The sequence below is a fragment of the Anguilla anguilla genome, chromosome 3 (genome assembly GCF_013347855.1).
Source record: "Anguilla anguilla isolate fAngAng1 chromosome 3, fAngAng1.pri, whole genome shotgun sequence".
In the NCBI taxonomy this organism is placed as follows: domain Eukaryota; kingdom Metazoa; phylum Chordata; class Actinopteri; order Anguilliformes; family Anguillidae; genus Anguilla; species Anguilla anguilla.
The window spans coordinates 21868799-21889663 of NC_049203.1; the positions used below are offsets into that span (position 1 = coordinate 21868799).

General features: G+C 53.8%; 1 protein-coding gene across 1 annotated transcript in view; it reads left to right on the forward strand.

The window, feature by feature from the left end:
- The window catches only part of gli2a (GLI family zinc finger 2a), a 96362-nt gene that overhangs the window by 61133 nt on the left and 14364 nt on the right, over window positions 1–20865 (forward strand). Inside the window, exons 4-9 of the mRNA XM_035407728.1 lie at window positions 4173–4375; window positions 6579–6764; window positions 15717–15918; window positions 16414–16609; window positions 17648–17758; window positions 20191–20331. Coding sequence (XP_035263619.1) covers window positions 4173–4375; window positions 6579–6764; window positions 15717–15918; window positions 16414–16609; window positions 17648–17758; window positions 20191–20331 — 1039 coding nt within the window. The remainder of the gene's footprint in view (window positions 1–4172; window positions 4376–6578; window positions 6765–15716; window positions 15919–16413; window positions 16610–17647; window positions 17759–20190; window positions 20332–20865) is intronic.

The following is a 20865-nucleotide window of genomic DNA, read 5'->3' on the forward strand; positions in this document are numbered from 1 at the left end:
TATTCCCAATTGTCTCCAACTTCAAACAGAGACAGCTTCCTTTACATTTATTCTGTCATTGTGTTGTCTGTGCACGCTGTGTAGAAGGACCGGTGGAAAAATGGGGGGGCGGGTTGGGTTGGGGGGGGGGGGGGCAGGGGGGAGGCACAGCCTTGGAAAGGAGAGGAATGTTTTACATGGAAATGGACCGACTGGTGTATTTGGTTCTATGCAATCCAGTCACAGATCAGGGAGAGTCCTTTTTCACCACAAAGTGGACAGAGAATTCAGGAGTTTTTCAAGCACTCTACAGAATATAGTGTATTTGGTATTTAAAGCTGAATTAAAATTTAAAAAAGAGGCTGCATTTTCCACAAGATCTGAGATCTGGCAGTATAATATCTATTATATAAATTGCCAATATTACTTATGGAACATACCTTCATAAAGGGGAACGACATCATCATATCAAGTCGCCTCTAAAAAGTCTCATATATTCTTTTACCAAGACAAGTGATATACAAAACCACAGTAATCCAAATGGCATAAGTAAACAAGATTAAATTAGGTAATGCTTCTCTTGTGGTGTGTTACTCAGAGCACCTCGGATTGCTCTGCCCCTCAATTAAATCACTGTGGGTCCTAAAACTTGTCAAAACACTAACTTACAACCTCAAACGGCATACTTAGAAAAATTAACACAGATTTATTTCCGCTGACATCATTGAACGGATTTAAGGCAAGGCCCACGTAAAAAGTAAAGCGCTACCACGCCAAACCGCGAACGCCGTGGCAACAGGGGTTTCAGACCTTGGTGACACTCGTTAAGTCGAAGTGTCTTAACCAATCGGGTTTGGCCCTGAAAATTGTGGGAAGCAGCAGCAGCGCAGAGCGGGATGAGCACACACAGTGCAAACAGGCTGAGGAGCCCATGCCTGCCACACACAGATAATAGCTCTCTGGTATTAGCAGCATGCCACGACTAGAAGGACCGTTCTCCCTGCAGGGGTGCTGAGGTAAGAATTACCCTTCAAAGATCTCACGGTCTCTCTGCTCTCAGAGTGCTTTAGACTCCTTTGTTGGCAGCCCATATATATATATATATATCTATATATATATATACATATATATATGAACCCCAGTCGTAATAATGCTATTAATTCCAGCCAGGCCTCTGAAATTTGAATATCACATTACTTATTTAGTAAGGTTTCTTCTCCAGACCTTTTTAAGTAGTTTCTACAGAGGAGTTTGTTTGAGAAAGCGGTTTGCATATTGTATGTCTGCCAGCTGTCTTGATACGGAAATATTTATGCACATTCACTGATGTTCTCCATCTTCGATGCCATTACAAGTGTATTTTCGTGCGGGGGTGCTATTGAAACGCATGTGTTTTCGGGGTGCGTGTGCATGTGTTATCACGGTATACATTGACTTGTGGGGGTTCATCTCCAGGGTCTGAGTGCCTGACTGTGCACTCAAGCCTCAGGGTGTTTTCTCACTGAGGGTTTCCTGTGTTGTGCCCCCGCCGCGATGCGCAGTCAAAACTCTGAATTCCTGCTGAATGCTTGATCTGGACAGGGCTCAAGCTGAAGCAGAGCCAGGAGCTGTAAAATTGGGGGAGTGCATCGAAACTGCTCCTCATTAAAACACCGGCCTGTCGTTACTTTACCAACATTTTTTTTTTCCATACATTGTGGTAAATATTTGTTAAGGGTCCAATTCTGCTGAGCAAACATTGGGTGTGTGTATAATGACCGTTAAAACATTGCAATAAAAACATTTAGCGAGAAGCTCGGGGACGCATGAGTAGTTGGCCGCAGGTAACCCGAATGAGGTCTGGACCGAGACTGGGGTCTGTGTGTCGCTTGCGATGGGCACAGACCTCGGTGCTGTCACTCCGACACGCTTCCAGAAGCTGGCCTGAGGAGGACCGTTGTGGGGGAGGAGAGCGTGGCTGGATGGGGTTTAGGCAAACCCCCCCCACCACACCGAGAACATTTGGCTCCAATTTGCACGCGCAGATAAGATCGATCGAGTTGCCCCCCCCCCCGCTCGTGAAAACCGGCGCGTCACTTGAGCCGAACGGGTAATGTGGCGAACGTGCACAGGCCGCGCGGTGCCGCAGAAGCAGAGGGTGGCGCGCTCCGTGTATGGCCTGCCTGTTCCCACCCGGCTCCCAGACAGAGACCTCTTTATGGGCGTCCGTTGGCGGGGGCTGCAGGCAGAAAGTTGGCCCTGGAACAAGGCTGGTAGTCTGCAGCCATTTACTGGAAACTGGAGTGGAGCTCCGGGTCAGGAGGGTTGGCCCCTGGGACAGAGTGGGGGGGGAAAATGAGAGATTGAGGTCAGTCAGGACTCTGGCCCAGGAATACTGGATCTCAGACCCACCTTTCAGACCCAGAACCACTGTGGGCTGGCTATCGGTTCATCAGGCTAATAGATTTTGTGTGACTTTAAGACACCCAGTCAGGCCACTTTACTTCAAAAAGGAGCAACAAAAAGGACTTTTGGAACTTGCGAGTTTGTTAGGGCATGAAGAAGGTAAATATGTTTGTTCGCTTGCTGCTGCCAGAGTGAGTTTCTGCATGGTGGAGCGCAGCAGGACCCCAGGCTGTAGCCCCCTCCCATTGTGATGAATGGAGCAGTGCTACCAGCAGCACAAAACAAATCCACCCTGAATGATTGGGGGGGGGGGGGGTCTGGGTTCTGTGTAGAGCTGAACGATCACACACTTCACTATCTCTTTTTTGTTTGATCATTTTTTTATGCCCTAAAATGTATTTTTTGGCATTACATGACCCCCCCCCAAACACACACACACACACACACACACACACACTCCCTACTCCAGCACACATCAAACGTAAGATTCACTCCCATGGTCGTTCCCTCCCAGAAAGGCAGGAGAAAGGACAGAAAATGGGAGAAGCAGAGTGCTCTGCTTAGTGTCTCAGGCTCTGGCGTCTCCGCTGGAGTTCCTGCTGTTTGAACCCAGAGAGAGGAGCTTTCCGAGGCTCCGCGGAGTTCAGCCTGAACCCACCAGCGTCTGCAGACAGACAAACGGACAGATGGCGGTCCTCTGATCTACTCTGGGCGGCACGGCATTCCCCCCCGCACCCCCCGCCACCCTCTCGTCAGGTGGTTCCTCTCCGCCATGGGTCTGACATCAAATACACGCCTTCAAAGGCTGTTGCCAGGGAGTTCTCCCCCAGCCCCCCCCCCCCCCCCCGCCCCCCGTGAGGAGCTGGAAGTGATGAAAACCTCCCGCTCACCTTCAGGAGGTATTAGAGTTACAGCAGTCACCCAGCGTGGGGGACAGACCCACTGCCGGCCAGGAGAGCGCGCGTTTCTGTCCGCTTTTCCACCTGCGGGCTCATTTGCGCGATTCTGTTGCGGCGTTTCCTTTTTTTCTTTGACTACCCGAGCGGCGCAGACCGAAGCCGTGAGGCCCGAGGGCTTACCTCCCGGAAACACATTGTCTCATTACAGCCCCGCGCACGACGCGCGGCGTCTGCGCTCGGTGATCTGCCCACCCGAACCCGCGCTGGCCGATGGCCACGCCCCTCTACTTGCCCTCGGCCTCAGCTTGCCGCGCCCTACCAAGCCAAACAGGTCGGAGAAGGCCGGGAGACGTGATCTCATTCTCATTAAAGTTAGGGGGGAAAAAACACAGACGAGGAAACAGTCGGTATGGAAATCCACTAAGTCACTGAGGCACAGACCTCATCTTTACCTGGCTGTTGAGCTCATCCCAGCCTCAGGTAAAAAAGCATCACAAAGATCACGTCCAGCCTAGTGGTTCAGTAAGCCTCATGGAAACTCTGGGAACGGACTGTGGACCAACAGGGAGAAACATTAGAAGAAGGGCCTGATAGCAGCCAGATTGAGCCAAACTTGACTATAGCAAGATTGAGCCAAACCTGACCTCAGCCAGATTCAACCAAACCTGATCATTGCAAGATTCAGCTAAACCTGATCCCAGCCAGATTCAACCAAACCTGACCTCAGCCAGATTCAACCAAACCTGATCCCAGTAAGATTCAGCCAAACCTGATCCCAGCCAGATTCAGCCAACCCAGACCACAGCCAGATTCATCGTTCTCTTTATGTCGAAGATGCACCATTAACCTCTTCCCCTTTCTTTTCTCTCCATCTCTCTCTCTCTCTCTCTCTCTCTCCCTGATCCTCAGACCTCCGGGGTTGGGCGGCAGCCCCGTCATCTCGGACATTTCGCTCATCCGACTGTCGCCGCACGCCGCGGGCACCGGGGAGTCCCCGTTCAGCCCCCCCCACCCCTACGTGAGCCCCCACATGGAGCAGTACCTCCGGTCCGTCCACAGCAGCCCCACCCTCTCCATGATCTCCGCAGCCCGGGGCCTGAGCCCCGCCGACCGTGAGTGTCCCGCTCCTCCGCCCAATCGCACGCGAGCATTTCTGTCACTCGTTTTAGGAACACTGACGTCATTAAGGTGACTTGTGAAAGTGCTTGATAATTGCGGATATTGTACAGTTTAAACATTGTTTTTTGTGTACAGGCATGAATAATGAATTGATACACATGAATGTTTTCAAGTATGACCCATGTGAAAGTTTTTAGCTAAAACTTCCAGGAACAAAATATATTATCATATAACCACCGTCACAAATTGCATGACCACAGACCACAATCCTTCTACACAGGATCTTACGCGTTAACATGCATGAAAAGCTTGGTGCTTTGAACCGAAAGGACAGAGAGGGGGGAAAAGAAATCACTCTCATATTCTGCTGTTTGGGGAATAGAACCTCCACCACCGCCTCAAAATCCCACTCACTCCAAATGAGCGTGCAGGCAGACGAGGTTTGACACACAAACTGTGCGTTAATTTGTCTGATGTGGGATATGAGCCTGTGAGAATCTTTGAACCTTCTGTCTCTGGGATTTATTCTTTGGGTTGGGGGTTTTTGGGGGTTGGTGGTCGGGGGGAAGGGAAAGCGGATTGGGGGGTGAGATGGGGGGAAGGGAAGGGGGGGGGGGGGGGAGTTATTGGAGGCTGTGGAAATTAATAAAGGAAAGCAGGCCCAGAAGAATTCCCCAAATTTACTTAGACGTGATGACAACTCTTTCTTCGGGACCACATCGCGGTAACAGGCGGAGGCGAGGAGCCGGAATGGAGAATAAATCACCTTTTACAGTCTGTCAGCGGTAATGCGTCTGCGCTTTTAAAGTTAAATAAGCAGCTCGGAGGAGATCTCGTCCCTGATAAAGCCCGGGAAAACAGCGAGGAAGGGGGGGGGGGGAAACTGCAGGCTATTTGAGCTGGAGTGAATGCAAATGGGCAGAGAGGTGGCAAACAGGTTTCTAACCTTGGATTCTGTCAGCCATTACAAATGGCTGCTGCAGTCTAGCACTATCTGAGCTAGCCTTTTTACGAAATACTACAGCTTAGGCTGGATTTTGAAAAGCAATGGGGGGGGGGGGGGGGGAGGAGGGAGGGGGGGTTGGAGACTGCTCTTGATTACCGTGGCGACGCTGTTGGTTTTAATTAGTTGTATTTTTTCGTCTCCTTCACGATAATCTATAGTTTTAATATATACCGATAATTATCATCTGGAAATCGTTGCTGGAAATTCTTTTGCGAGGTTGCTGGCAACGGCCACAGACGGAGCAAATCGCACAGGCTGAGACGTCTCTATCGCTATCCCCTGCCGGCGATATTTCAGTGCGATACGACAGAGCGGAGCACCTCCAGGGACCAGAGGGGCCAGAGCTCTGCGCCGCTGCCCTCGTCCAAGCGTCTTCCGCTGGATTGCTTTTTCGGCCAAACCGCCTACTTCTCCGGGCCTTCGTCCTGGACTCTGGGGCATGTTCCCCTTTCAGCCGACACAAAGCGACTCAATTTAAGTGGTCATATGATCCGGGGAAGTCTGGTTCTGCCGCGGAGCTGCACAAACAGATGCCTGTTCTCCTTTACCGGGACGGGGCCTAATTGTTTCTGAGAGCCTGCTAACGGCATGAGCTTAAGTCAGGGTTGTAAGGGGGGGGTTTTTTGGGGAGGGGGGGGGGGGGTTTGGCCCCACTGTTCGCGCCCGTCTCCTTAAACAGCGCGAGCGTTGCCCCCCAACCACCCCACTGCAGCAGCAGCAGCAGCCGGCGAAAAGTCGAAAAGGGGGGAACCCAGGCGGACGCCTTGGCCCCTATAAAACGGCGTAAAGCCCAATTCATATCTCGCTCCTATTGGCCCTGACACGTTTAAAGGGGGTTTACTGGGTGCAGATGTTAACACGGTTACATCATCGTTACCCCGGGCCTCTGTGGACGAGGGCCCCGAGGCTCAGGACGCGTTTTTCAGAGACCGCTTTGGGGGCGGAGGGTCGGGGAGGCTCGGGGGCTTCACAGGTCAGAGGAAATTGAGGAATGCGGCGCCCCCTCCCACCTCCGGCCCTGCATTCCTCTCCCTCTCTCCGCTTTTGTCCCGAGCGGCACGAAAACGGCCCCGGCGCGGATCTCCAGCCCTCCCTCCCCCAAAACCGCACCTCTTCGTGGGACGTCCGACCGGCCAGTCAAACTAACGCCCGTTTTTCTGATCGCTCGTCCGGCCTCCCTCCCCCCGCAGTTACCCACGAGCACTTGAAGGAGCGCGGGCTCTTCGGCCTGCCCCCGCCCCCTCCGGGCTCCAACTCGGCCGAGTACTACCACCTGATGACCAGCCACCGCAACCCGTACGGAGACCTGCTCATGCAGACCGGGGCCGCCGCCGCCGCCGCCGCCCACCTCCCCGACTACATCAGCCCCGTGGACGGTGAGTACGGCTCTGCCCTGCGCCGGAGAGAACTGGGGGGGCGGGGGGGGGGGGGTAACCAGGAACCTGTGGTTACCCCTCGCACTGTCTCTTTTAACCGCGGTGATGTTAGCGCACAGCGGTGCTAGTTAGCGTAGCTTTGTGAAGCCGGTGGTCCGCGCCGTTTTAAACGCGGTCTTTCGGCGCTCTCGGACGCTCCTGCTCTGCACGTCTCCGCACAGATGTGTTCCTTTAGATTCCCCCTCCTCCTCCCTCCTCCCCCCCGTTCCCTGTAACAACCTTCCTGTTCTAGTAACTCAAGGATGATGGAATGACCCCAGGTGGAAGCGACTTGAGATCGATGGCAGAGAAATCTTAAAGGGGTTTAAGTTCTCCAGTCGGAGCGTCTTCACAAAGGCAGGCGAGCCCCCAGGTACGCGGGCTCTGGCGTAAACAGCGGCGAGACGGACGGAGAAGGACGCGACGTTTATGAGGTGCGGGTCCTTTGAGGGGAGCCGCCCGAGCGCGCGAGGACGGCGGCGTGTTTACCGAAACGCGCGGAGGCCCCGCTTTGATCTCCGACGTCCTCCCGCGGCCTTAAAAGGGCCGGCGCGCCGGGGCGGAGACGGATCTCCCGGCGGGGTCCGCGCGGCGACGAGCGCAGCGGCCGCCGCATCGATCAGAGGAGCCGTCGCGGCGCGTGACCTCACGGACGGGTCGGGGGGTGGTGGGGGGGGGTGGAAAGGGGGTGTAAGTAATGCCACTGTCCCTGCATTTCGCTCGTAAATCGCCCGCCCCCCCCCTCCGCCGCACCGCCGCTGAACGTCTCCTGAAGGGCCGAGCTCCGGCTAGCCAGGCGCGCTCAGAAGCGCAGCTTCTGCAGGTTAGAACCTCACGCGCTTTCATCCTGTTATTCTAACCGCCTGGAAAAAAACAGCCATGCCAACCGCCCCCCCCCACCACCACCCCCCCCGCCCTCAACCCACACCCCACCCCCCCCGCGCGTGGTGTTTCCCAGCCTGACATTTAAGCAGGTATCCCTCCTGAAGGAGGAGGAGGAGTACAGCACGGCTTGCAGCCAAAAGGGAGACAACGTTCAATTTAACCTCACCTTTTTTTTTAAAACCCCACACACTCAGCAGGGCCAATGAGCGCTCCCAGATACCCCCCCCCCCCCCCCCCCGGCACCCCAGACCGCCGCCGCCGCACCAGACCTCGGAAAAGAAAACCAAACGTCTCCCTCCCGCGGCTGTTTACCCAAACGCCGTTTACCCGAACGCCCACAGCCGCGCCGAGCGCTCGCTCGCCCCCCCCCCGCCCCCCCTCGTGTTTGTCTGTTTTCTCTGCCGGCGGGTTTGATGTCGTTCTGGCGTGCCGGAGCGCTCCTAGAGGACGCGGCGTGGAGGCCTGGCACAGACGCCGTATTGACAGCGCCGGGCCGGCTCACTGGCGAGCGGGGGAGGGAAAGTTCCGGAATGAAAGGTCCCATTTATAGCCGAGGGGGGGCGATTCAATATGCGTCGCCGATAAATTCACGCGCGCGTTTAAAATCAATTTACGCTCTTAATAAATTCCTCCGACCCACCGCAGGACAGACAGAGTCCTCAGCAAACCCGCGGCCCGAAGTGCTGCTGTTTTTTTTTCCTCTCTCTCTCTCTCTATTGATTCCTGCGTGCCAATTACCAGACAGCACCGGGGAGGTTTGAGGTCAGCCGTGAAAGGCCGTCATTGTCAGAAAGTGAGAAGCGGTAGAGGGAGACGTTGTGGAACTCGCCTTCAGGAGTTTCAGCGGGTTAGGGTTAGGGTTAGAGAGAGGGCCTGCCGTTCTCAAGCCGTCACCTACCGAAGGTTTGCTCTAGACACTGATATCAGAGGAACACATGCATGTGTGAAACTGTCCTTTGACCTGTTCCACTAAAAGACAGCATTAATGAGAACTTTCCATTGAAGTGAACACAGAAAGTTTGGACAATCAATGACAACACAATGGGTCGAGTACCAAAATGGCGGCTAAGAGTAAATTTGCGGGTAAGGCAAAGATCTTACACTGTATCTCTCTCCGAGTTCCTGAGAACTTAAAGGCTCGAGTTGCCGGAAGCGTCCTCAAGGCTAACACGTTCCCTCTCTCTGTGGAGCGCATAATTAATCACACGAAAACCACAACAAAAAAACTCCACCGCTGGGCCGAGGGGGGGGGGCGCTTCGCTCGGGCCAAACTTTCCCTCTCGGCTTCCTCTCCAGAAACGCGGCGGCTCGTCGCGCTCGCACAAATATTTGCTCTCGCCCTGACGGCGCGGGCGCCGCACTCGAACAATCCGCCGGGGCCTCGAAAAAACAAACACGTCGCGGTGACAGAGAGCCTTTTCCCCCCGGCCTCCCTCCCGCGCGGCGCCGCTACGAGCCGCTCCCGGTCGCGCGTCTCTGTCTCCTCCGCCGCCGCCGGCGTGCTCTCGCGAGTTAATTACCGCCTGGGCCCGACGTCTCCGCGAGCGGGCGACGAGCTCGGTCACCAGCGAAAATGACACCGACGCATCATTCACGCCAAAAAGAGATCTCCGCTCAGCGGGAGGAGCTTCTGAAGCCACTGTGAAGTTTTGATGGATAAGTCTCTCGGTTTATTTTGTGAACGGTCTCGGCGCTCGATAAAGGCGGGGGGGGGAGTTGTTGAAGGTCAGCGGCGTTTAAAAGCGGCTTGATAGACGAGTAAATAAATAAAGGCGGCCGTCGCTGGCCGAGCCTCCCATTCCCCAGCAGCCATCAGCTCGTCTGAGTTACTGCCTGGGGCCGGGCAGGCCGTGATAATATGTGGCCCAGACACCGCAGCATTTACATGAGTCTGTGCGCTAGTTTCTTCTCTGTCTCGTTCTCGGGTCCAGGTAAAAGAAGGCTACCTCGTCCCTGTTCCAGTGGCTTTGGGGAACATGCGGGGAAGAATTGCGTGGAGGGGGGGGTGGGGGGCGGGGACGGGGACGGGGGGGCAGTGAAATAATCGGGAACAGGCGGCCGGCGGGAATCGAACGGAGTCCCAGCGCAACAGCCGCAGCCACTGTAGGCCAGTGAGCCAGAGCAGAGCATCATGGGATATGGGTTTTTTTGGGGTGGCGGGGGGAGGGGGCTGGACAAGGACTGGGGGGGCATCCTGTTGTCCCTTTTTTAGAAATGTGTGCGCACATGTAGACAGACAGATAGACATACAGTATACACACACACACGCAGACGCACACACCCACGCAGACGCACACACCCACCCATACGCACATACACACACACTCACACACACACTCACACATACGCACATACACACACATATACACACACACACACTCACACATACACACACATATACACACACACACTCACACACACACTCACACATATGCACACTCACACGTACGCACATACACACACATATACACACTCACACATACGCACATACACACATATACACACACACACACACACACACTCGCAGCTGGCTGGACTCAGACGCTGGAGGCCCGGAGACATCCAGCGCGAGCCCCTCGCTAATAAAATTTGCAGTCATGGCATTAGTTAGATTTACTCTGGAAAATAAACATTCATGCGCCAGTGGCAGGATCCAGCACCCAGCGAACAGGCCCATACTGCCTGCTGGGCCCATATCCAGTGAGGGTGTAGAGGTAATAAACACTCTATTTCCCACTGAAACATTACTAATCTTAGACAAACTCTTACAGAATGAAACATACATTCTTCCCATTAAAATGTACCTCTTGTTAGATTTTTTTTTTCTCTGTAGTTTTGAAGAGTAAGCCAGTTCTAAGAACATATAATCAGAAAATGCTGCATATGATCACATGCAGTTTGTGATTTCATACAATCACTGATGATTTCAGCATATGATCTCCCTATATGATCCCTGATGAACTCAGTATATGATCTCAGTATCCATCACTGATGATCTCAGCATATGATCACTAATGATCTCAGTATCCATGGCTGATGATCTCAGCATATGATCTTCCTATATGATCACTGATGATCTCAGCATATGATCACTAATGATCTCAGTATCCATCACTGATGATCTCAGCATATGATCTTCCTATATGATCACTGATGATCTCAGCATATGATCACTAATGATCTCAGTATCCATGGCTGATGATCTCAGCATATGATCTTCCTATATGATCACTGATGATCTCAACATATGATCACTAATGATCTCAGTATCCATGGCTGATGATCTCAGCATATGATCTTCCTATATGATCACTGATGATCTCAACATATGATCACTAATGATCTCAGTATCCATGGCTGATGATCTCAGCATATGATCTTCCTATATGATCACTAATGATCTCAACATATGATCACTAATGATCTCAGTATCCATCACTGATGATCTCAGTATATGATCACTGATGATCTCAGTATATGATCTCTCTATGATCTCAGTATAGGATCTCTGATGAATACCAGCAGACTCGTGCTGTACAGGCCTCCAGCAGAGACCCCTCTCTGCAGGACAGGACGGTCTCGCTGCTGGCCTGAGAGACGGCTCCGCAGCTGCTCAGAACGGGCCCAGGGTGCGCGCGCGTGTCGCTGCTTGTCGCGGATCAGGAGGAGCTCTTCTGGCTCAGACCTGGGAGGTAAAAGCGCACAATGCGGGGTCAGCGCTGGGGAGAAAGATTAGTACCCTCCAACGTTATTTAGGTTTTCTGCAAAGCCGTCCCAATTGAAACAGCGAGGCAGATGTCTAAAGCAATAATTAGCGCTGTTGCGAGCGCGCATCCGAGCGCCTGTAATTACGACGCCGCCTCGGCCCGGATTCCCGGCTCTCCCCCCCTCCTGAGCCGTCAGCAAACAGGAGCAAGGCGTCCGGAGCGACGATCACCGCACGCGTTTCCCCTGCCGTGGCCGAAAACAACCAGCCCTGCATGGCCTCTGAGCCAGGCCAGACGCAACAATCCCAGAGCTTATGCAGGAGGGAACCTCATCGGCAGGTTTGGCCAGACCAGGAACAAGACGTCCAAAGCGACAATCACCGCACGCGTTTCCCCTGCCGTGGCCAGAAAAAAAGCCAGCGACAAAAAAAACGGCCCGGCATGGCCTCTGAGCCAGGCCAGACACAACGATCCCAGAGCATATGCAGGAGGGAACCTCATTTGCAGGTTTGGCCAGACCAGGTCTGCCGATCAGTTCAGCAGTGACTCGACTGCTCCCTATACTGTTTGGGGGGGGGGGTGAGGGGGGGCATGGGGGGGGGGGGGTGCAGTGGCTGCTGACATAAATCACTAGGGGGGGTGTCTGGGGGGTGAGGCAGACGCCCAGGCCTGGCTCAACATTTGCTCATTTATCAAGGGAAGTGGCACATTAATAAACACGTCTCCCCAGAGGTTAGGGGTGTAACAGAGATAAATAAGGCTTTCGGCCCTGACTGGCTCCTCCCCGTCACTGAAACAGAGCCATTAAAGCCATGCAAATCCCAGCCAAATTCACTCCAGCTTTCTCAAGGAGACTGTCAACCCATATCTGGTTAGCTGTTCTATATACCCCCTCCCCCCCCCCTCCCCCTCACACACACACACACACATATATATACTCACACATACTGACATATCCACGCACACACACACTGCCACAATGCATGAGAAATGTATTTATAGTCTCAAGGACCGGAAAATTCCAGTGGACTATTCGTTTAATTTGTCAACTCTTATGAATATCTTTTTACATCTTTTCCTGTTTCTGCAAGGCCAGAGGCATCTCAGGCTCTCAGAACAGTAAGCGAGCACTTGTGCGTTGTGTTTTAAGGCCCATCAGAGAATTCATATGAAATTAAAGGGGTAGCACCCGGACCCCAAAAACACATAAGGGGTCACTGGGACTTACTAGCACTGCATAAATATAATGGGCCGGGAGTCCTGGAGGGCCTCTAATTAACCAATAAACCCTTAGTCTGGGGATCATAGGCTGCCTGTCTGTCTGCTTGTCTGTCCTTTGCTTGATTTGTGGAAAGATGGTTTTTGGAAACTTACTTGAGTTGGCATGAGGCATGATAGGCTTTTTATGGACTTCCGGTTACCAGCAGTTACGACCCTCCCTCCCTTGCTGAGTCTAGCCACCTTTCCATCACCTCCCCATTCCTGGACCCCTCCCCTGCTGAGACTCCCCACCTCCCCATTCCTGGACCCCTCCCCCTCCCCTGCTGAGACTACCCACCTCCCCATCATCTCCCCATTCCTGGACCCCTCCCCCTCCCCCTCCCCTGCTGAGACTACCCACCTCCCCATCACCTCCCCATTCCTGGACCCCCCTCCCCCTCCCCTGCTGAGACTACCCACCTCCCCATAACCTCCCCATTCCTGGACCCCTCCCCCTCCCCTGCTGAGACTACCCACCTCCCCATTCCTGGACCCCTCCCCCTCCCCTGCTGAGACTACCCACCTCCCCATAACCTCCCCATTCCTGGACCCCTCCCCCTCCCCTGCTGAGACTCCCCACCTCCCCATTCCTGCTTCCACTAAAACCAGCCGTAATGTTCAGCACCTGTCGGGCCTGAAGCAGCTGGACACCACTTCCTGTTACCGCCCGTCAGCAGTCCCCCCACCCAAATAGCTCTCCCTTTTTAAAGCGGAACCTGAGTACTTTGAGCATCGCCGCGTGCCCGATGCTGTCGGCTGTATCGCACTGCGCTTCCCTCCCACGCTGTAAACGTCGCGTGCAGAAGGTGTGCGGTGGATGAACACTTTCATACAGGCCTGTCCTTAAGCTAGCCCCAGCCTAAAGCCTTTCCTAGGAACCCTCACGTCCATCCATTCACATATCTGTGCCTATCACCTCTGTTTATATTTATAAATGCCAAGATGGTCCGATCAAAAAGCCCGAGCCGTCTTGCTGTCACATGACTAAATGCATCATGCATGTCACGCATACCTGCAAATGATCTCATTGGAGCTCCTTTTCTAAATGATTCTCTAAAAACAGCTGCTGAAATAGGCTTCTTTCGCCCCTCATGGCCTGTCATTGGCCATGTGCCTGGATTCAGTTGACCCTTTTGCTTAACATATAAATCAATGCCAATGTTACTTTTCTTGAACAGACCAAAGTTAAAGCACCCTACTGTTGTTGTAAAGAAAAATTGTAAAACATAAATTTAAGAACAAAGTTAAGGACATATATATTGATTGAATCCAGGCCATAGTGTAGACCAGCCAGCAGGTCAAGTGCTGCCTGCCTCATTGCGCCCCCTGTGGACAATCGAGGGATTGCACCGATTTGCAGTTCAGTCCACAGTGACCATGGAGCTGCTGGACTGCAGAGTGGAGCTAAGCTATGACTGCTGTGTGCACTTCATTCTGCTCCGCTCTCCACCAAACCGATGAGGTCACAGCCATGGGAACAGGACGGGCCTCACGATTGGGCGTTCTGATTTGGGATTAAAAATAAGCCGGGAGCTACAAAGTAATGCTACCAAAATAAATGAGCTAAACAGTACGCGGTATATTTCCCCGCACAGTCCCCTTGGAGATGCGCTCTGTGCAAACACGTTCAGACGCGTACGCGGCGCGCATTACCAGGCGTCCAAAAATAAAGTCTTTGGAGAGCAGTGGGAAAACAGAAGGAATGAATAATTCAAAGCATTTTTAGGCTTTTTGCTTAAAAAAATGAAAAAAAAGGGCCCACCGTGAAGGGTCAAAGGGTGAAGGCTGTCTCTGCATTTGCTTCGTTTTAATTGAAATCAATTCTGCAAAATTACTTCCATTTAGCCATCTGAAATACAGCTAGCCGTGGAGAGATTCTTATCTCTTTAATGACCGTAAATTAATTATTGGGAACGATTAATTATCCATTTGGAAGATGTGAATCTGTACAAGGACACGGTTTGTGCGAGATTCTGGAGATAAAAGGATCTCGATTGTAAATCCTTGGAACGAATCGTTGTCGCGACAAAGCGAAGTAAATAAAGTTTGTTTTTTTCCCCTGGTAAAGAAGGAGAGCGTGGCACAATGGCTTGCTCCCTCTTATTTGTGGCCTTTTTGAAAACGGAAAGACTCCTTTCTGTTGAATCCATGTTCGAACAGCCGTAACCAGAAGAAGGAACCCCCCCACGGTGCTTCTGAAAAGATTTCTGACGAGCGGTTTGTCTTCCCCTGCGCCGGCTGCTCAACTTTTTGAGCGGGCTTTAAAAAACGTACTCGGGTGGCCACGCTGGAGCTGAATTCAACCGGCGGGCAGGAGACCGGACCGCTCTTTTTCCCGAAGATTTCCTCACGGACGTCGTCGAGGAGTTATTTTCTCCCAAAACGCGGCCGCCGCACAGAACACCCGGGAGATCGGATCATCTCGCCCCCCTCCCCCCTCCCCCACCCCTCCTGGAGACCAGAGCTCCCGTCGCCGCCCGTGCCGGATTCTGAACCGTATCAGCTGAGAATCAATCCTGGGCACTTATTGATAGGGCGGCGCTGTTTCCAGGGGGTGCGAGTGTCGGAGAGCGTCCGCGCGAGCATCAATCACGCGGTCCCGTCTGGAGCGCTCCGCCGCCGCCGCCGCCGCCTCCCCGCTCCCAAAATAGCTCGGCGGCGGGGAACGGGCGGAGCGCCCGGCGTGCAGCCGCCGCTCGGAGTGACTCCATAGATTTCCAGCCTCTTCAGAAACGACGTCTTAAGTTGCGAACATCAATAATCCCGGCGCTAAGTGGGTGACCCTCTTAGGGAGAGACGGCCTCGTGGCTGAGAGAGGAGGAAGAGGAGGAGGTGGAGGAGGAGGAGGAGGAGAGCAGGGAGCAGTGTTATGGAATGGAGAGGGTTAACAGCTCATTCAATCAATAGCTGCTCATTGGGGGATAAGTTACTAACTTTAAGGGGTTTAAGACCGCATTGAAACAGTGAGACCCATTATTACACTGGAATGGGTTTGACGGGACTGGACCTCATGCCCACCTGCATGATGTAACAGGACCTGTCCCCCCCTCCCCCCCCACAGTGTCGCGGTTCCCCAGCCCCAGGCTCACTCCCAGGCTGAGTCGGAAGCGGGCCCTGTCCATCTCGCCGCTGTCCGACGCCAGCATCGACCTGCAGACCATGATCCGCACCTCGCCCAACTCCCTGGTGGCCTACATCAACAACTCCCGCGGCAGCTCCGCCGCCAGCAGCTCCTACGGGCACCTGTCTGTGGGGGGCATCAGGTACGACTGCAGCGCCAGCGTCCTCATGCAGCTAAACACTAACAGTTAGAGACACACTCAGCTAAACACGCACACACACCACACAGCTTAACACAGTTAAGACACACTCAACGCTCAACACACACACACACACACACACACCACACAGCTAAACACAGTTAGACACACTCAATGCTCAACACACACATACACAACACAGCTTAACACACACACAGTTACACACACACTCAGCTCAACACACACACATACACAGCTTAATGCACATGCACATGCACACACACACACCATGCAGCTAAACACACACAATTAGACACAAACAGCTACAGACACACACACAGAGCTAGAGACATACACTCAGCTAGAGACACACACATAGCTAGGCGCACACTGATGTTGTCACTTGTAAAGCCAAAGGCACTTTTACTGTGTTAGATGACCCCTGTGGAAAAGTATACTCCTGCTGTAAAATGTATCATTTCTGCTCTCCTCCCCCAGTCCCTCCTTCACATTTCCCCACCCCATCAACCCCATGGCCTACCAGCAGATCCTGTCCCAGCAGAGGGGCCTGAGCGCTTTCGGGCACACGCCCCCGCTCATCCAGCCCTCGCCCGCGTTCTCCGCCCGCTCGCACCCGCTGGGCCTCACCGCCGTGCCCGCCGCCGCCCAGAACAACCACGCCGAGTCGCACCAGGTGAGCCCCGCACGGCACTGTGGGAAAAAAAACACCGCCAGCCAGCGCATCGGACTTTAGAGCGTTCAGAGTTTAGAGAGTGACATCTATGGGTGGGGGGAGGGGGGGGGGGGAGGTTAAGGGAGAGATTAAAACGGCGAAATCCTCATTTAAAGTGGATTACGCGTCGCCTGATTTCCCACGGTCTCCCGTTCCCCGCGGCGCTGCTAACCCGGCGGCGAGCGTGTTTTCTGTTCGCCCGGGAGCTCCTCGGCGGCGAGGCTGGGAGTGACCTCTGGGTGACCTCTGGCCGCAGCGAGCGACGCCCTGCCGCGGTCCTGCCCCTGGCTTTGTGGCTGCAGCGTATGCAAACAGGCCTCTCTGAAGATAAACTCCTCGGGCATAAGTACAGGATGAACTAATCACACACTAACCCCCCCCTAGCCTACACGCACACACACACAGACACACACACACACACACACACACTAACCCCCCCCTAGCCTATGCACACACGCACACACACACACACCGCCATCTCTCCGTGCGTACTCCCAGGTGGCCCAAACGCTGAGCGCCGCCGCCGCGCAGTGGAAGCCCCTTGCTGCCAAGCAGGAAGGCGTTAGCTCCAGTGTACAGTAACGGCATTCCGGGGTTCACTCGAAACATCAGCTCGCGAACCGGAGACGCCACATGCGCGGTCGCCGTGAGCAACAGGGCGTGCGGGGCGGGCGGGTGGGTTAGCGCCTTCCCCCTTCTTCTCGCAGCGCGTCGCTGTGAGAGACTGCTGCACAGAGCGTCCCTCACAGTTGCGCTAAGAATTCATCGGGGGGTCAAACTCCTTTTGGCGAGTGACGCTCCGCACGTACCCGTTTTTTAAATAATCCTCCGGTCGTTCCTCGCACGCAGCTGGGTACTCTCCGCTGCGGGTCTCATCTGGGACGCAGGCCTCTCCGCGGGTTCGGGGCGCCCAGACGAAACAGCGTGGGGCCGAACGTCGACGCCGGTTCCTGTTTTACGAATCCCTTTAACCCCTCCCCCTCTGCACCCCCCCCCCAGAACGCCGGAGGAGACTCGGCCGTCAGCAGCACCGTCAACCCCATGATCACCAAGAGGTCGAAGGTCAAGACGGAGGGGGACTGCCCGCGGCCTGCTTCCCCGTGCTCGCAGGTAAACCCCCCCCCCCCCAGCCCCCGCGGGCCCCGCCTCTCTCCAGATCGATTTTCGGAGGCGCGGGCGGTGAATGCCGATGCGTTTATCTCCGTTGCGCGGCTTTATCGGACTCCGAAACGCCCAAATCGTTACGCTAAACCGTGTCATTACCGTTACGTGACTTATTAGACGGTCTTATCCGGAGAGGCCGAGCGGATGCTCAGCACCGGGCCTGAGGACGTTATGAAACAGATAAGACATTAGGAGTCTATGCAAGGGTGAGCCATCCCGGGTGAAATATTAAAATTCCAAATGCAGATTCTCTGCTGTTTCCAACAGGTTAGGTTTCCTTTACCAGACTCCCAGAAGGTGACCTTGCATGCTAGAATACTTATATTCTTAAAAGATACATACATATATATATATATATATATATATATATATATGTATATGTGTGTGTGTGTGCGTATATTTATATATGTATATAAATATATAAGTATATCTACGTGTGTGTATATGTTTGTGTATATATACTGCATGTATACATACACACACACACACGTTTGTGTGTTAAACTTTTTGTTAAACTGAAAATAGGAACACTGCCGCTTATGTATTGAAACAAGCCGCAGAATGTGCAGCACAAGTTCCTTCCACCCGTGACGAACCCCTGATTTATGTACAGTTTGCGCGCGCGGAAATGACGCAACTTAATTATCCGCATTTTTCACGCGTCTCATCAGCTCGAGACAAATGGTTACAAATTACAGACGTCAACAAGTTATCGGTCACGGTAAGACTGCCTAACGCGCGCGCGTTCGGGGAAAGGCGGGGAGGGGAGGAGAGGGGAGAGCAGGGAAAAGGGGATATCAGTCACGGCGGCGCGGTCCCGCCCTCTTGAACTCTCGCTCTCCCGCGGCTTGCGTTACCCGCGTGTTAGCGGCCCTCCTTCGCCGCTCGCGCGACAAAACAAAAAAAAACAGCGGCCGCTAAAAAGCGCGTCTTTTTATATATATATACATCCGGCCGTGCTCTTACCCGCAAAGAATCATTTTTCCCCCGAAATACTCCTGCCTGATCAATGGCACGACACCGGACCCGGGGGAACCAGCGAGTCCCCTGACCCCCTTTTTCCTCGACCGTCGAAAGAAAAACTCCTGCTGATAAGAGCTTTGCATCGCCCTCCTTCCCCGGGCACTGTTAAGTGTGCCACGGCACTTCATTTTAATGAAATATCGGCCGGTCCGTTATTGTCATCTGAGGGAGTTTTTTTTTTTTTCTCCTCCCGCCGCCTTCCTATCCCTCGTCTCCCTCTCTCTCTCTCTCTCTTTCTCTCTTTCTCTCTCTCTCTCTCTCTCTCTCTCCCTCCCTCTCTAAGCCCTCTCTCGCTCTCTCTCTCTCCCTCTCTCTCTCTCCCTCTCCCTCCCTCTCTCGCCCTCGCTCTCTCTCTCTCTCTCTCTCTCCCTCCCTCTCTCGCCCTCGCTCTCTCTCTCTCTCTCTCTCTCTCTCTCTCCCTCTCCCTCCCTCGCCCTCTCTCTCTCTCTCTCTCTCTCGCTCGCTTTTGACAAATTTGCGGCTCCTCTCCGGATAGCGAAGGCGGGTTGGGTTATGATGCATGGGGGCGGCGGGCGGCGTCGTCCAGGGGCCCGGCAGAATTGATGAAGACAGCGGGCCGCGCGGAGATAAACATGCTGCAGTCAGCACGTCGGGGGCGCGGGGCCGCGCGCGGAGCCTCCGCCGCCGCAGGAAAAGGGGGGACCGGGGGGCCCCCCCCGAGCCCCCCCCCGCCCGTCTCGGACGCCTCGGGAGCGCGTCGCCGTCGGCTCGGCTGGGCTCGGCTCTCGGAGGGGCCGGGAGAGAGAGAGACGCCATTATCTCCTCTATCAGGACTCCGCCCGCGTGACACGCGCGTCCCGGCCGTCCAATTCCCTCTAATCGCAGGCTTCTGAAAAAGAGAGAGAGAGAGAGAGAGAGGAACAGATAGGGAGAGAGAGAGAGAGAAGGAGAGAAAGCTGTGAATGGATGCAGAACTCTGGCACATGAAAAGGGTTTTACGGTTTTGAGGTTTTGAGGTGAAAGCCTGTTGATTAGGTGGCCTGGTCATGCCCGGACCAATGGCATGCACAGAGCCTGTCAATCATTCTCTTTACGATGAAAAGTAGTGGGTACAAATATGTGGGACACACACACGCTCACACTCGCACACACGTTCACACACCTGCACACACACACACCTGCACGCATGCACACACACACAAACACACACAGACACAGACACATGCACACACACACATGCTCACACTCGCACACACGTTCACACACCTGTACACACACACCTGCACACATGCACACACACACAGACACAGACACATGCACACACACACACACTCACAGGCGCACGCTCAGCGTGTTCTGGGTTCGTTGTTTCTCATCACGTTGTCTCCACACAGGCGCATCTGAGCGGGACTCTGGATCTGAAGGAGGACCTGGACAAAGACGAGGGCAAACAGGAGCCTGAGGTGGTGTACGAGACCAACTGCCACTGGGAGGGCTGCTCCAAGGAGTACGACACCCAGGACCAGCTGGTGCACGTGAGTCATTTATAGTGCGTTACATCACACGTCCACAGCAAAAGCCCTTATACAGGCACACTGCATCGCATGCATTAGGGATTCAAACCTACAACCTCCTGTCAGTCATATGCTCTGAAACATGCTACTATAGAATCTGCATGTAATGGGAGGGGGCGGCTGGAGTGATACAGGGTGACTGGGTGAAAGGGTGACAAAGTGACAGAGTGATAGGCTTCCAGATTGAGAAGAATAATTGAGTAACTGAAAGATACAATGATTGGCTGAGTGGCAAAATGCCAGAATGAAAGTCTGATAGAGTGACAGGGTGAAAGACTGACACAGTGACGGGGTGAGAGTGATAGAGTGACTGGGTGAAAGAGTGATATAATGACAGGGTGAAAGAGTGGTGCAGTGACAGGGCCTGGGTGATTTGGCAGAAGGCTGACAGAGTGACAGGGAGATGAGGCAACGGTGAGGTGAGTGAGTGATCGCTGAGAGGGTGATAAGATGACGGGGTGACAGGTTTGACGCAGCGCTGAAGGAGGCGCTGCC